At 53.8% G+C, this 17,274-nt stretch overlaps 1 protein-coding gene across 8 annotated transcripts in view; it reads left to right on the top strand.

Annotated features, from left to right (window-relative positions):
* The window catches only part of LOC138511197 (tropomyosin beta chain), a 208,846-nt gene extending 191,810 nt beyond the window's left edge, over nucleotides 1-17,036 (top strand). For 2 of the 8 annotated variants that reach the window (XM_069626718.1, XM_069626722.1), the window contains 4 exons: nucleotides 1,054-1,129; nucleotides 2,792-2,854; nucleotides 3,481-3,550; nucleotides 16,679-17,036. In XM_069626718.1, the coding sequence (XP_069482819.1) occupies nucleotides 1,054-1,129; nucleotides 2,792-2,854; nucleotides 3,481-3,550; nucleotides 16,679-16,761 (292 nt within the window). In that variant the 3' untranslated portion in view covers nucleotides 16,762-17,036. Of the gene's footprint in view, nucleotides 1-1,053; nucleotides 1,130-2,791; nucleotides 2,855-3,480; nucleotides 3,551-10,587; nucleotides 11,941-16,678 lie in introns of those variants that run through there. The other 6 variants (XM_069626716.1, XM_069626720.1, XM_069626717.1 and 3 more) reach the window with 4 other exon arrangements.
* The last annotated feature ends 238 nt before the right edge of the window (nucleotides 17,037-17,274 follow it).

Genomic DNA, 17,274 nt, shown 5'->3' with positions numbered 1-17,274 from the left:
GCCAGGCGCTGACCAGGCCTCCCACCCATTGGCTCCTCTATGCGGGGTCTATCCATGAAGCTTATGAAGGCAACTACCACAGATGCCACCCATCATAAACATACAGGCAGTACAAGACCCCCAAGTGCAATCCACCATATCAAGAAACGGATGGGAACGGAAGACCAAGCATACAAAGAGTAGCTACCATGGGCACCCTGTAAACCTTCTTGGGCTAAGCCGTGGGGTAAGCTGGCATAGCGGCCTGTGCCATAGCGACTTCACGACTGTAGTGAGACCCTCTCTGACATAAGCGACAGGCTAAAATTACTAGTATCTGAGGCCAAAAGTGCTGTGGGGCATGGACGCGCACTACCTGGGGGAGACTTCGGGGATCATGGGTGCCGGTAGGTTAGGCAAAGGCTTGGCGATGGAGCTCGGCTTGTTTGAGCACATGGCGCCCCTGATTAGTAGAGGGTCGTGTGTGCTGGTAGATGGAGCGTAGGATTGGGATATTGCGTTTAATGGATGGTAACCAAGCGATTCTGCTATGGTTGGACAGAATATGGGGACAAAGAGCAGAACCAAGAAAGGCCTCCCAGCAACACTGGGATATATGCAATACGGGCGTAGCTCATTGTGAGGAACCCCCAGGTGTAGCTCATTGTGAGGAACCCCCGGGCGTAGCTCATTGTGAGGAACCCGGGCATAGCTCAATGTGAGATGCGGCTATCGCTCAAGCCGCTCGAGTGCCATTAGAAGTCCTTCCATCAGCCAGGGGTGGGGGGTGTTGGCGCTTTTTTGCCTGCCTTTTTCTATGACTCTTGTTTTCTTAATTTGTTTGCTCTCTCTTCTCTTTTATTTATCTCCATCTCTACCATTACCCATCTTCTCCTCCGTCTTTCCTACTTTTTTCCTGCCCCTCCATCTGCTTCCCTATTTGATTCTCTCCCTTTTTCCTTCCATCTGTTTCATTCCCTTCCTTCTCTCCCATTGGTCCATCTCTCTTGCCATTTCCTCTGCCCTCTTTTCTTTTTCCAATCCAAATGCTGTATCTATCCTGCGGGCGAACAGTAAATGTGTTGACCTAGAAGAAGAGTTGAAAAATGTCACCAACAACCTCAAGTCTTTGGAGGCCCAGTCTGACAAGGTAGGAGGTTCACCTCATCCTACAACCCATGACTAGTCTGTTAATGTATGAGGTTAGCAGCATCCCAAGTCCACCCTGGTAAGGTATGGGTTAGCCTCCTTGAATATGACATGGCTATGACATGGCCAGTCGGATAAGATCAGAGATCCCCCTTCATACAGGCGCCATTGCAAAATCCCATATGGCCCTGATGAAGTAGGAGCTTTGCTAAACCCAACGTTAATGGCGTTCCATGGCTAGTCTAGTAATGGATGAGCTTCTCTCATCCAACATCACATGGCTAGACTGATAAGGTATGGTGGTAACCTCAACGAATAACACATGGCCAATGCCCTTCCAGTGACTTGTCCGATTGACGCTGGAGCTACACATCTTGGAACATTCCATGGCTCGCCTACTTATGAGGCAGCTCCACTTACACCAACATCCCATGACCACTGTGATGAGGTAGAAGGGTTACCTCACTCAACAGAGCATGACTGGTACGTTTGGCGCCTCATTGCCTTCAAAATCCAGTGGCCATCCCCAAGAGGGCTTCATGTCACCGGACATCGAGGGAGTGGTCCCGGGAAGCCGGCTACTGGATCCAAGAACCTCCCATGCTTGCTTATTCATGCATTGGGTTGACTGCATCCAACAGCCCACAACTAGTGTGATAGGGTTGACCCGAGCCAACAGGTTTACCTCCCACTTTCCACTGCCAGTCTGATGAGGTGCGGGCCTCCCCTCATCTAGAATCCCATGACCACTCTGGCAAGGTAGGAGGTTTACCTCCCACGCTCCACTGCCAGTCTGATAAGGTGCGGGCCTCACCTCATCCAGAATCCCATGACCACTCTGGCAAGGTAGATGCCCCTAACCCATGCCGTGATCAGCCTACTAACGCTGGGTGGCGTCCGCCTCCTAAATCCTGTTACTAGTATAGGTGACTCTCCACTTCATATAGGCACCACTGCTGTTGTTGCCAAACCAAGGTAACCCCCCCCCCCCCCCCCCCAACCCCACTCTCCTTTCTTAATGCTCCACATGTCTCTCACAGGGGAATTGCTGTCTCCCGCAACATTGCAGGATTCAAGCTTTCTTAGCCTAGATCTGGACTCCTCTTTCTATCTAGATCCGCCCCCCCCACACCCCCACTGCCACATCTGACGAGTCCTCCCTGACTCGACTCCACGCATCTGGAATGGACTGGCCTGTGCTGACCTGTGCTTCTATATTTCAGTGGCTACTGCTTGGTCTGTGCAGTGTTACAAGGCCTGCCTCTTTCTGTCTGTCTCTCGCTCTCGCTCTCGCTCTCTCTCTCTCTTTCTCTCTTATCTCTCCCTTTCTCTCTTGGGCTCGCGTGCTCTCTTTCTCTCTCTTTCTCTCTCTTTCTCTCTCTTTCTCTCTCTTTCTCTCTCTTTCTCTCTCTTTCTCTCTCTTTCTCTCTCTTTCTCTCTCTTTTGCCATTCTCGGTTATTAATCCTGGATTTCTCAAAGTCTCTGGAGACCATTGACTGCTGGCGTCTCCCTCTGACGTCCTGAGTCCCGGAGTTGCGTTTCTACGCTGAGCTATAACTTTGCCTCCCCCCTACCAGTCTGCACAGCACCCTTAGTCTGCTGTATCTCCCCCCCACCCCCTTCTTGCTTCTGTATGTGACCGCCTGTCTTCTCTCCCCACAGTACTCCACAAAAGAGGACAAATACGAGGAAGAAATTAAGCTTCTGGGAGACAAACTGAAAGAGGTAAGCGGTCCTGGCCTGGAGAATCCTGAGCGTGATCTTGGGGCCTGTGATGATGGCGGGGGTCACAGTGGGGAGCATGGGGCAGTGCCCACAGTGTGGTGGCAAGTTGAGGTTCCTTGCCCTGTGTAGATCTCTCTAGTGATTGACTTTGATAATGTGGGTGGGGGACTAAAAGGGGACTTCATTCTACTTGGCTCAGGGGGTCTGTAGTTTTAGGGCCCAGTGAGTCCCTTGTGAATGTGATGAGAAAATGCAGGGAGTGTCCCTGGCTCATTGGGGGGACAGTGTCAATTTGTAGAGTGTGTGGAAGGGTTGGGAGGGGGGGGGGGCAGAGCAGGGCTGGAGCAGCTTCAGAGGGGGTGTCGGTGGTTGGGTAAGTGTGCAGTGAGGGCAGCGTGCAGCCAGTGTGGCACTGGAGGGGTAGGAGCGTAGCTTGGCACGCGCTCAGTGATTGTAGGTTGGGGCGTCATCTAGGCTCGGCGTGCTTTGCGGGTCCTAGGAGATTAGGTTTACAGCAATCCTACGATTCCAAGGATGGGGGGCTGGCGGCTGGGACATGTTCTTAGGTGGGCGGGTGCCAAGGGGAACTGGAGGAACTCATCCAAGCTTGTTTCTCCCCCCACCAGGCTGAGACCCGAGCGGAGTTTGCAGAGAGATCCGTGGCAAAGCTTGAGAAGAGCATCGATGACTTAGAAGGTATGAGGGGGATGTCCCGGCCCTGCGCTCGCTGACAATAATGCCGCCCTGTGCTCTGCCTACTCCTGCCCGTGTCGCCCTCTGTCCTTCCCTGCAATAATACTGCCCTGTGCTCTGCCTACTCCTGCCCGTGTCGCCCTCTGGCCTTCCCTGCAATAATACTGCCCTGTGCTCTGCCTACTCCTGCCCGTGTCGCCCTCTGTCCTTCCCTGCAATAATACTGCCCTGTGCTCTGCCTACTCCTGCCCGTGTCGCCCTCTGGCCTTCCCTACAATAATACCGTCCTGTGCTCTGCCTAATCCTGCCCGTGTCACCCTCTGGCCTTCCCTGCAATAATACCGCCCTGGGCTCTGCCTACTCCTGCCTGTGTCTCCCTCTGGCCTTCCCTGCAATAATACCGCCCTGTGCTCTGCCTACTCCTGCCCCTCTGGCCTTCCCTGCAATAATACCACCCTGTACTCTGCCTACTCCTGCCGTGTCGCCCTCTGGCCTTCCCTGCAATAATACCGCCCTGTACTCTGCCTACTCCTGCCGTGTCGCCCTCTGGCCTTCCCTGCAATAATACCGCCCTGTGCTCTGCCTACTCCTGCCCCTCTGGCCTTCCCTGCAATAATACCGCCCCTGTGCTCTGCCTACTCCTGCCCCTCTGGCCTTCCCTGCAATAATACCGCCCTGTGCTCTGCCTACTCCTGCCCGTGTCGCCCTCTGGCCTTCCCTGCAATAATACCGCCCTGTGCTCTGCCTACTCCTGCCCCTCTGGCCTTCCCTGCAATAATACCGCCCTGCGCTCTGCCTACTCCTGCCCGTGTCGCCCTCTGGCCTTCCCTGCAATAATACCGCCCTGTGCTCTGCCTACTCCTGCCCCTCTGGCCTTCCCTGCAATAATACTGCCCCTGCGCTCTGCCTACTCCTGCCCGTGTCGCCCTCTGGCCTTCCCTGCAATAATACCACCCTGTACTCTGCCTACTCCTGCCGTGTCGCCCTCTGGCCTTGCCTGCAATAATATCGCCCTGTGCTCTGCCTACTCCTGCCCCTCTGGCCTTCCCTGCAATAATACCGCCCCTGTGCTCTGCCTACTCCTGCCCCTCTGGCCTTCCCTGCAATAATACCGCCCTGTGCTCTGCCTACTCCTGCCCGTGTCGCCCTCTGGTCTTCCCTGCAATAATACCGCCCTGTGCTCTGCCTACTCCTGCCCCTCTGGCCTTCCCTGCAATAATACCGCCCTGAGCACTGCCTACTCCTGCCTGTGTCGCCCTCTGGCCTTCCCTGCAATAATACTGCCCCTGCGCTCTGCCTACTCCTGCCCGTGTCGCCCTCTGGCCTTCCCTGCAATAATACCACCCTGTACTCTGCCTACTCCTGCCGTGTCGCCCTCTGGCCTTGCCTGCAATAATACCGCCCTGCGCTCTGCCTACTCCTGCCCGTGTCGCCCTCTGGCCTTCACTGCAATAATACTGCCCCTGCGCTCTGCCTACTCCTGCCCGTGTCGCCCTCTGGCCTTCCCTGCAATAATACCACCCTGTACTCTGCCTACTCCTGCCGTGTCGCCCTCTGGCCTTGCCTGCAATAATACCGCCCTGCGCTCTGCCTACTCCTGCCCGTGTCGCCCTCTGGCCTTCCCTGCAATAATACCACCCTGTGCTCTGCCTACTCCTGCCGTGTCGCCCTCTGGCCTTCACTGCAATAATACTGCCCCTGCGCTCTGCCTACTCCTGCCCGTGTCGGCCCTCTGGCCTTCCCTGCAATAATACCACCCTGGACTCTGCCTACTCCTGCCGTGTCGCCCTCTGGCCTTCACTGCAATAATACCACCCTGTGCTCTGCCTACTCTTGCCGTGTCGCCCTCTGGCCTTCCCTGCAATAATACCGCCCTGTGCTCTGCCTACTCCTGCCCCTCTGGCCTTCCCTGCAATAATACCGCCCTGCGCTCTGCCTACTCCTGCCCGTGTCGGCCCTCTGGCCTTCCCTGCAATAATACCACCCTGTACTCTGCCTACTCCTGCCGTGTCGCCCTCTGGCCTTCACTGCAATAATACCACCCTGTGCTCTGCCTACTCCTGCCGTGTCGCCCTCTGGCCTTCACTGCAATAATACCACCCTGTGCTCTGCCTACTCTTGCCGTGTCGCCCTCTGGCCTTGCAGTGTGCACCCTGTTCCCGCTGTTCTCACTGTCCTGTCTTATCCCCTGGTCACGTGCTCTCTTGGTTCCTTGCACTCATTGCTTTCTCTCTCCTTTAGTCCAGCCAGCCCCTCAGTCCCACGCCCACCCCACGGCCCTCATCGTGGTCCCCCCCCCCCCCCCGCCCTCCCTCCTGGCCCCCTTGCTTCCAGTCTCCCCTTGTGAGCTGCTGGGAAGCCGCTTGCGGGAGGGGAGACTTCGTGCGGACCCACTTCAGGCCCTCGGCACCTTCACTCGCTACAGGCGGACATGATTCTACCAATGGGCCCTTGGCGTGGCCTGGGCCTGCTTCGGGGCGGGGGCTGAACTCAATACTTAGGTTTGTAAGAGTTTGCAGCCCTGCGAGGAGCGAGATGGGGTGCGAAACCTCATAACCCCCAATGAACGAAAAGAATCCGAAAACCAGGCACTTCTAAAATATCACCTTCGTTATTCGAACAGAGGCCAATATGGAGGGAGGGACTGTTCACGGGTGCAACGTTAGCAAAGCAGATTGTTTTGCTCGTCATAGTCTTTGGCCCATCAACATATGTTAACGTGGCATTATATAGGTAAATACTGTACCTTCTTTGCAATTTCTGGCCCTAAAATCACCAAATGGAGATGTGCCCAAATTCGAAAGCTCGCGGGAAGCAATGGGAGCTGTGATGCAGATCTAGGGAAGCAATGCCTCACGGGAGCCGCAATGCAGATCTAGGGAAGCAATGCCTCATGGGAGCCCTGATGCAGATCTAGGGAAGCAATGCCTCGTGGGAGCTGTGATGCAGATCTAGGGAAGCAATGCCTCATCGGAGCCGCATAGCCTCATGGGAGCAGCAATGCCTCGTGGGAGCTGTGATGCAGATCTAGGGAAGCCATGCCTCATGGGAGCCGCATAGCCTCATGGGAGCAGCAATGCCTCGTGGGAGCTGTGATGCAGATCTAGGGAAGCAATGCCTCATCGGAGCCGCATAGCCTCATGGGAGCAGCAATGCCTCGTGGGAGCTGTGATGCAGATCTAGGGAAGCCATGCCTCATGGGAGCCGCATAGCCTCATGGGAGCAGCAATGCCTCGTGGGAGCTGTGATGCAGATCTAGGGAAGCAATGCCTCATGGGAGCCCTGATGCAGATCTAGGGAAGCAATGCCTCGTGGGAGCCCCGATGCAGATCTAGGGAAGCAATGTCTCATGGGAGCCGCAATGCCTCATGGGAGCCCTGATGCAGATCTAGGGAAGCAATGTCTCATGGGAGCCCTGATGCAGATCTAGGGAAGCAATGTCTCATGGGAGCCGCATAGCCTCATGGGAGCCCTGATGCAGATCTAGGGAAGCAATGTCTCATGGGAGCCCTGATGCAGATCTAGGGAAGCAATGTCTCAGGGGAGCCCTGATGCAGATCTAGGGAAGCAATGTCTCATGGGAGCCGCATAGCCTCATGGGAGCCCTGATGCAGATCTAGGGAAGCAATGTCTCATGGGAGCCCTGATGCAGATCTAGGGAAGCAATGTCTCATGGGAGCCCTGATGCAGATCTGGGGAAGCAATGTCTCATGGGAGCCGCATAGCCTCATGGGAGCCCTGATGCAGATCTAGGGAAGCAATGTCTCATGGGAGCCCTGATGCAGATCTAGGGAAGCAATGTCTCATGGGAGCCGTGATGCAGATCTAGGGAAGCAATGTCTCATGGGAGCCGTGATGCAGATCTAGGGAAGCAATGTCTCATGGGAGCCCTGATGCAGATCTAGGGAAGCAATGTCTCATGGGAGCCGTGATGCAGATCTAGGGAAGCAATGTCTCATGGGAGCCCTGATGCAGATCTAGGGAAGCAATGCCTCATGGGAGCCCTGATGCAGATCTAGGGAAGCAATGCCTCGTGGGAGCCGCAATGTCTCATGGGAGCCCTGATGCAGATCTAGGGAAGCAATGTCTCATGGGAGCCGTGATGCAGATCTAGGGAAGCAATGCCTCATGGGAGCCGCAATGCCTCATGGGAGCAGCAATGCCTCGTGGGAGCCCTGATGCAGATCTAGGGAAGCAATGCCTCGTGGGAGCCGTGATGCAGATCTAGGGAAGCAATGCCTCGTGGGAGCCGTGATGCAGATCTAGGGAAGCAATGCCTCATGGGAGCCCTGATGCAGATCTAGGGAAGCAATGCCTCGTGGGAGCCGTGATGCAGATCTAGGGAAGCAATGCCTCGTGGGAGCCGTGATGCAGATCTAGGGAAGCAATGCCTCGTGGGAGCCGTGATGCAGATCTACGGAAGCAATGCCTCGTGGGAGCCGTGATGCAGATCTACGGAAGCAATGCCTCGTGGGAGCCGTGATGCAGATCTAGGGAAGCAATGCCTCGTGGGAGCCCTGATGCAGATCTAGGGAAGCAATGTCTCATGGGAGCCCTGATGCAGATCTAGGGAAGCAATGCCTCATGGGAGCCCTGATGCAGATCTAGGGAAGCAATGTCTCATGGGAGCCCTGATGCAGATCTAGGGAAGCAATGCCTCATGGGAGCCGTGATGCAGATCTAGGGAAGCAATGCCTCATGGGAGCAGCAATGCCTCGTGGGAGCCCTGATGCAGATCTAGGGAAGCAATGCCTCGTGGGAGCCCTGATGCAGATCTAGGGAAGCAATGCCTCATGGGAGCCCTGATGCAGATCTAGGGAAGCAATGCCTCGTGGGAGCCGTGATGCAGATCTAGGGAAGCAATGCCTCGTGGGAGCTGTGATGCAGATCTAGGGAAGCAATGCCTCGTGGGAGCCCTGATGCAGATCTAGGGAAGCAATGCCTCGTGGGAGCCCTGATGCAGATCTAGGGAAGCAATGCCTCGTGGGAGCCCTGATGCAGATCTAGGGAAGCAATGCCTCGTGGGAGCCCTGATGCAGATCTAGGGAAGCAATGCCTCGTGGGAGCCCTGATGCAGATCTAGGGAAGCAATGCCTCATGGGAGCCGCGATGCAGATCTAGGGAAGCAATGCCTCATGGGAGCCGCGATGCAGATCTAGGGAAGCAATGCCTCATGGGAGCCCTGATGCAGATCTAGGGAAGCAATGCCTCATGGGAGCCGCAATGCAGATCTAGGGAAGCAATGCCTCATGGGAGCCCTGATGCAGATCTAGGGAAGCAATGCCTCATGGGAGCCGTGATGCCTCGTGGGAGCCCTGAAAGGAGTAGAGTAAGGAGCGTTTCCCATTTTTGTGACTGATGGGGGAAGAGCTGTCCTCCCAAAGACCGCTCCCATCTTCCCAACTTTAGGAGTTCTATCAGCAATGCGCTCCAGAGCCCAGGCTCCAGCTTTCCTTTGGGGGACAAGGTTACGCATAGTGGGGGCATCTTTAAGCTTGGCCTTTTTCTACCAGGGTGATTGCGCCCCCCCTGTAGCGGAGGGTTCTATTGAACCCTTATTGATGCCAATAGATGTTAGAGGTCTACATAGGACATTTAACCTTTTGAAATGCTCAGGGTGAGTAGGCTGGTCCTGAATTCCCATAAGTCCTTGTAGGCTCCGCCCACTCCCGGAGTGCTTGCTATATACACACCTTGGAGCACTCCCACCTTTGGCAACACCTCCATATAGTGGTGCGTTCGGAGGCCGCCACCGGAAGTTTCCTTTCTAGGATACTTTAGTGCAGGGACAGAGTAGGATCTGGCTGCTTCTGTAAGGATGGCCGCTTGCTTGCACGGGCAATTCTTGCGCAACACAAGGCCTTCCACGTGCGCCCGCCGGCCTCTGCCTCCATTACTGGTTCCCGGTGGAAGTTGCCTTCTTGGGCCATTACAAACAAAGGGCCAGGATTCTGGCGAGGGGACCAACAGCCAGAAATACCAACTGAAAGCCACTCGCACTCAGCCCTCCAACAATACTGCCCTCTGCATCCATTGACTTCAATGGGATCTGTTTCCTGATAACCAAACAGCATGAACCGCTCAACTGTTCTAAGACACGTTTTTGTTCTCATTATTCGTTGATATCTTTTCCTGTTATGAATATTGATGAATAATGATTGCATATCGAAGTCTTTCCTGGAATATTCATGGTCCGTGTTACTGTCAGTGGTTCTGATTAATTCAAAACTTTCCACCCATCACTTTTTGGTTTCAGTGTTACTACATGCCACCATATGCACATGTTTTGACCTCCAATTGGTCGTCGTCAGGAGGCTGAAAAAGAAATTACATTCTGGAAACCTATGTCAAAACGAGTTCTGCAAAGCCTCCTGTGTTTACATGACTGCCTTCTTTTCAGCCACCTGATGACGACCCATTTACGGTCAAAACATGTACATGTCGTGGCAAGTAGTAATGCTGACATTAATAGAGGAAAGATTATGAAAAATCACGAAAGGTGGTTGAATAACAGGAAAATAAATGAACGAATACGAGTTGGCTGTCAAAATAGTCCCTTCGCAGATAAGTAGATTCCATTGAACTAACAGCCAGAATTCTAAGAAATCAAAAGAGGCTCCAGAACGGTAAGCCCCCGCCCCCTCCCCGACCTCCCCGGTACACGAGCAGAGGCCGGTGTCCATCCCAGCACCCCCGTGTTGGTCCTGCTCTGCCCCCTCCAGCCACCCTCGCCCATTAGTTCCTTGCCTGATAGGCCGGCCACTAATCCCTGTGAAATTGTTTGTAGACCCCCTTCCCAGTCCTTGGACCTATGTGCTCCCATTGAAGTCTCTAACATCTGTCGCTCTTCTCCATTTTCTTGGCGGCTGCCTTCTTCGTTCTTTGCTCACCTTTTTTCTCCCGATGTTTGGATTTTTTTCTCTCATTCATTACGTTTTCTTCTTTTTTTGTTGCGCCCTCTGGTTCTTCTCTCCTCCATCTCCTCACCGCTGTTCTCTTCTCTTCATCACTTTCCACGCCTCACCCTGCCCTCCCTTCAGATGAGGTGTACGCTCAGAAGATGAAGTTCAAGGCCATCAGCGAGGAGCTTGACAATGCTCTCAATGATATCACCTCCCTGTGAGGAAGCCTGGAGTGCGGCCTGCGCTACCATGTGCTATCTTCCCTCTGCCTCCTCTCCTTCCTGCTCGCTTCCCCTGGCTCCTACTCCTCCTCCCCTTCCTGCTCCTCTCTTCCCCTCCCTCCTCATGTTGTGGGAAAGTGCCCGGAGGTCTCTTGGGGCACAGAAGCCGCACCACCTGGACTGCATTTCGTGTCAACACTCCCTCCTTCGTGCTGAGTGCTCTCTCCGTCCAGCGGTGTTGACTCCATGCCCATTGGAGAATGAGGGGAAATGGGGGAGGGGCAGCCGTGCATTGATGTCACCCAATAGGAGTCTTCCTGTCCAATCTAAAAACAACACAACTTGAGGATTTCAGAGCAAATGGGAAACGGATCTGTCAACTGTCATGTTCTCCTCCTCTCCCAACCTCCCTCCCTCCATCCCTTTCTCTGTTTTATCTCGCTCACGCTTGCATCCGCCGCCCTCCTCTGCACTCCCTCCCTCTTGGCCCCCTTGAGCTTTGGAGCCGGCTGTGGGAGGGGCCGGGGATGTTCTGTTTTTAGTTTCCCGCTTCCCTCGTTCCTGCCTGTGCGGTCACCTCCCTGCTGGCGGTTCAGCCGGCCTACTGCTTCCAGTTGGGACCTCGGCCACTCCTGTCCTGGCACCCTGACTGCACAAGGCCCTCCTTTAGGGAACGTTGCTTGGGGAGAAGTCCATCCTTGACCTAAAAGGGGGCATGGCGGTGAGCAACATCAGAAAGTGGGCTCTGCTGAGGGTGCGCTCCCCTTTAACGTCGCCCGAACCCTGGAGGGCGATTACTTGGGGAAGGGAAGACCTTGAGTGGGGACCCCACCTGCTGGGAGGGGCTGGGGAGCTCTTCTCTATGCATAGCTCGGCTGTGAATGGGCACAAGTGCTGAGCAACCATAGAGTCTGATTTGGGCTCGAGTCTCCCCATCATTTCCTGTGACTAGTACTTGCTACTCCCGCTGGGCCCACCTCTCCCTGCTGAGGTCCTTCCTTGCACGTGTTACTGTCCAGCCATTGGCCAGTTTAGCCCACGCCCCTGCGCTCAGCCTCTGCCCTGCTGTGGGATATTGATAGGGGGAGCAGCGCTACAGGACACGGTCTAGGACCAGAGTGGGAGGGCCCCGAGGCGGGGAAGCCGATCACCCCGCAGCCGCTGCTCTCGCCATTGTGCACCGGCCAATCAGGATCTGCCTTTCACTCTTGCATTTCTTTCTGTCCTGTGGATTCATGCAATGTTTTCAATAAAGACTTGTTCTTCGCTACCCTCTTCTCGCTGGTGCCTCTTTATTCACTGCCTCTATCTGTTTCTGTTTTTTCTCCTCCTGTGCGTCCTGCGACTCGCACCCTCATTTTATTTCCTAGCAGGTGGCGAGTGCGGTGTGTCTGATGTGGTCTACTGTATCTTCACTGTGTGGTGTTGCGTTGAGCGAGTGATGGTCTCTCTGCTGGGTTACAGTACATTGACTGACGGCAACTCCCTTGCGTCACATTCCACCACCCCTTGACTGTAGCTCCACTGGACCTCATTCCATGTCCCCAGAGACCTTAACCAAACTAGGCTGCTGGGTTACCATGGAGGGACATGTGGACTCTAGCACCAAGAGGTTGCTTTCATGAAGTCTCTTACTCAACTGGGCAGTATTGCATTAACCAGGGAAGTGCCTTGCTCCCCTCGGCCGCCTTGTGTTGACTCCACTGGTCAATACAATGCCACCAGGTCACTCAGTCAACACAAGGCAGCCGGGTTGCCTTGTATTGACTTGGGGGCATTGTGTAGACCAGTGGCGTGTCTTGCTCTACTCGGTCGCCTTGTGTTGACTGAGTGACTTGGTGGCATTGTGTAGACCAGTGGCTTGTCTTGCTCTACTCGGCCGCCTTGTGTTGACTGAGTGACTTGGTGGCATTGTGTAGACCAGTGGCGTGTCTTGCTCTACTCGGCCGCCTTGTGTTGACTCAGTCGCAGTGAATTGGATTGAAATCCAGCCATCTGTCCAAGCGGCAAAGTTCACTGTTGGATTTGTGGCGCAATGCACTTTTGCGACTCGAATCCTATGGCGCCAGTACAGCAGTTCCACCTGTCGGTTACCCTCCTGTGAGGCGCCGACCCATCCCTATTGGGAAATAATGAAAAGATCAGAACTGTAACCAGTAAGAACATTATCGAGTATAACTCTTTGCCAACAATCTGCCCAGGTTTATTTGTCCTATTCGGCTTTTATACTGAGCCAAACTGCCACAGTTGAAGCATCCACGTGCCCAGACTTGCCGCCCACGGCGCTGTGTACTCTGCCCCTGTGAGGGGGTACCCAGACCTTGGTCTGCTGGGGCAAAACAATCAGCAAGGCTGAAGATGAGAGGGTGGGAACGTGGCAAGGTCTTGAAACTCCGCATTTGGTCTTGATTTTCAAGACGAGCTGGGCCTTCTGCTGAGTCCTGATCTTGCCAAGCTCATCTTGGCGGGCACAGCGTTTCCTACAGGAATTGGTGGGTCGGTGGCGGATCCAACCATCTCGGGCTAGATAGCCTTAGCAGGATCTGTGGACATCGGTCTACTGTAAAAGGTTGCACTCACTGCCTACAGACCAGGTCACCGCCCTAGGTTGCCACCAGTCTGGAGTTACACCCCGCAGAAGATCTCTGGAGGCGCTGCCTGGGGTGCAGAGCCCCCTTCTAGAGGCCAACTCTTCACGGGGATACGGCTTTACTAGAGAACTCTCGAGAGGCCTACTGAGGCAGTGCTAGGAGTAAGGAGGAGGACGCGGACACCTGGTCCCGTGCAGACCTTCAAGCCGCCTGAGCAGCGATGGTCCACTGGTGGTGGGAGTGACTCGAGCACCGCGTGCGACTGGGCAATATTTGTTGATGGAGGCTCAGTTATGGAGGCAGTTTTTAAAGGGAAAGCGTGTAAGTGTGTGGAGCGACCTTCCCATTGGTAGTCGGGACACAATCAGTAATGGAATTGAGAAAATTGCAACAGGAACTGAAATGACGAGACTGCATGCCCCCAGTGTGCTTTATTGACCATCAGTATATACTATATAGCCCAGATGTTTAGGACTACGACTCCCATGGCCCCTCGGGCCCTGCTGGCTAAGGCTGATGGGAGTTGTAGTCCAAAACATCTGGACAGCTAAAGTTTGCAGACACGTGTGTGTGCGTGAGAGAAGAGGAACCTGTCCAATCCCAACTGGCCTCGTTGTACCTGTGCAGCACACAGTTCGTTTCTGCAAGACCCCTCCAAATGTCTGTATAGAACAAGAGGCCTTGGCAGCTGTACAGCCGGCTGAAAATGATCCCTGATCTGTGTATTAGCCCGCAGATGAGGGGTAGTAGGAAGCTGTGGTGGTGCACATTTGAGATGTAGGGAGTGCTGTCAGAACGAAAACTCCGCCCCAATCATTGATTTGTAGCTCTTCCTGGGGCGCCTCGGAGCCGCCCAAGATGGCTGCCCTAAAGACGGTTGAACGCATGTCTTCTGTCTCATTTCTCTGTCGATGGCCGACTCATTTGTGAACACTCTTTGCTTTACACTGTCAGGTCATCTGTGCTCTTCATGTCTCTTTGAAATTAACTCTGTCCTATTTTCTTTTACTCTGTCTCCTTTTTTTTTTTTTTCTCTTTCTGGCTACCGTTGACGTCTCAACTTCTCGCAAGCGGACACCGTGCTCTCATCCCGGCACTCTGGGGCTTCTTCACTGATCTTAAGCACTGAGCACAGGCTAATGAATACCCTTTCCCCTGTGCCGAGACACACTGAGCCCCCCACCGCTGTAAAGGTCCCCGGGACATGCTTCGCTTCACAGGTTTCTCCTTGTGTCCACCCCCAGATGAGAACTTTTCTCCACCGTTTGTGGTTTGTGGTTTGTGGTGGGGTTGGGGAAAGAGCTACTGGGGATGACACTGACACCAAGATGTTCTCCATTAGGGATGGAGTGATGGATGCATTGAGGGTGGGGGGGCTATCATTTTTAAATTGCTTGCTATTTGTTGGCCTAAATGCAGATGTGCGAAACAGCCCCCTTGAGTATTTAGGCTTCATCTTTTTGCACCTAGATTTCTGTCCTGGTTTGTCCCAAGTTCATTGCGATTAGTATCCCTTAGGGCAGGGGGGGGGGGGGGGGGGGGTCTACAACCTGAGGTTCACCAGACTACGACTCCAATGATCCCTTACTAATGACTATGCTGTCTATGGCTGGTGGGAGTTGTAGTCTAAAATCTTGGGGAGATCCAAAGGTTGCAGACACCTGCTTTGGGGGCTGTGTAGTACTGCACACATGCACCGATGAGAAGGGAGGCGATGAGGTAGGGGGGACACAGCAATACAAACATCAAATCCCTGTCAGAGGGCATCCTGTTTCCTAAAGATATCCTTGGAGTTTGGGCTCTCCTGTAGCACTTTGGCCACCTCCAGAATATAATGTGGGGGACTGTCACTGGGATCTTTCCTCTTCCCGTGCCCTCGGATAGAGCACTACTGTAGGAAGTCAGCGGGCGGCCATCTTGCGTTGCCCCTTAACATAACCCACAAGTGTGCTGGAAATCTACTAGATGATGTGTAAATCCTTCAGGCAATCAACTGGGCGTTGTTGTGTACCTGTGCACGCACTTGGTACATTCACACAGAAATTCGCCAGTCTTGCCGTACGTTGACCAGCAGATCTGGTTATGTTGGAAACCAAGGATGCAGTCTTTTCTCCTTTCCCAGTCCTCCTGGCAAGGGTTGTATGGTATCCATTGTGCTACAGGCTAGGATTAAACGGAGCCATAGAGCGTGTAGGGCCTGAACGGGCAGCGGTGTGTGGGCATTTACAGATGTTAACATCACTGCGGTGGGCCCAACTACATCAGCTTCAGGCCCCACTTGTTGGACAATCCTGGCTACACCTCTGGCTCAGAATCCTGAGTACACCTGTAGACACATGTAACTCATGAATTGGAGAACATTTTACAGCATAAATCTGTTACTCCGTTACAGGATTTGCATGTTTCACTATCCAGTAGTTAGACCAGAAATACCTCGTGTGATTTCGAAAGATTGTATCTGTTGGCGAGGTTGGTCCTATAATGGAATATCATGACGATGTTGACCAGCCTCGCGTAGTGACTGTTTTTAAGTTCACAGTCAATAATTTTCTCTGGAAAACACTGGGAAATGGCAGAGCCCAAACTCCAATACTAAACTATCTGGGAGTGTGTGATCTACCTGCAATGTGTTATCACACTCCCCTTGCAAGAGTCACTCCTCATTTGAAGCGGTCACTGATGAGTACCCTCCCCGTTGACATCTTTCGGTTCCATGTTCGCCTTGGAATATATTGGGATCTTCCCTCCCATAGCGCCAGAGGCGTTGCTAGGGGGCAACGGAAGGGGCTGTAGCCCCGGGTCTTTTGGTTGTAACCCTGGATAGTAGCTCAGGGACTACAGCCCAAAGGCTATAGCTAGCCCCGAATCCCGCCAGTCCCAACATTAGCTTAGGCCCTGATCTTTTCCAGAACTAGCAACACCCCTGCATAGCGGGACAGCTGGGATGAGTTTCTTCACATTCAGAGCATGCTGGGTAATTGGTAGCAACACTCGAGCAATATTGGGTTCCGCCACCCGCTTGGGAGTACATTGTGAAACCTCGCATCCTTTTAGTAGATGCCCCCTTCCCAGCATTCCATTAATGATCCCAGCTGGACCACACACACATCTGTGGGAACAGCCAGGGGGGGAAGCAAAGGGGAAACAGACCCCCGTACACACATGTCACGTAACATAAAATGAATTCCCTTTCGAACTGTCAAGCTGTAGTGGGAACTGGTAAGTTCTATTTATCGCAACGGCTCCCAGCTGGAGATTGTCGGACGCCATCTTGGGGCCTGTAGCATCACTGCAGGTCTGGATCCTCTTTATTTCCATGATGAATTACAAGATATGGTTTTGTTCTACACCCACGTCTCTGTTTACAAATGTTGTACCCATCCTCCACATTGTTCTGAACCTTGTTTGTGCCCACAGAGAGCCTGGCTTGTGCCAAAGAAGAGAATGTTGGCATCCATCAAACGCTGGACCAAACGCTGCTGGAGCTCAACAACTTGTGATGGACCGCCTGCCCCGGTGGCTCCGCTGTGCCCACCCACCCGCCTGCTTTCCTGTTCCACGCTCGCAATGCCTTCCCGCCTCCCGCCTGCTCACACAGTGGAGACACTGCGCCATGGACGAACATAAAGGGAACCCCTCTGCCCCGATCCCCCTTCGCCCCTCTCTCACCCTGCCCGTCTTGACTGAGGTATCTGCCCGCCCACACGCCTGCCTGCTCCCGGAAGCGGCTCTGTTGGAAACTGCCACTAATAAAGAGAAAGCAGCCAGAAACAGACTCTTGCCGCTGCCCGTGTCTCTTCTTTACGTGTTTACTGGAATGGTTGAGTGTGGGGAAACGTTGAGTGAGGGACTGCCCAGCGGGTGGGGGAATAAAAGTGAGTGTGATGGTTGTCTCTGCTTTCTACAGATTCCCTGCATGGACAATGGACCAATTCTCAACATTGAAGGAAAACAGTAAATCCCTGCAGGCATCACATCCAGATGTTATGGACTAAAATTCCCATCAGCCCTTG

This window comes from Ambystoma mexicanum, chromosome 6p (assembly GCF_040938575.1).
Source record: "Ambystoma mexicanum isolate Mex_15411 chromosome 6p, UKY_AmexF1_1, whole genome shotgun sequence".
Lineage (NCBI taxonomy): Eukaryota > Metazoa > Chordata > Amphibia > Caudata > Ambystomatidae > Ambystoma > Ambystoma mexicanum.
This window is presented reverse-complemented; position numbering and strand designations above follow the sequence as displayed.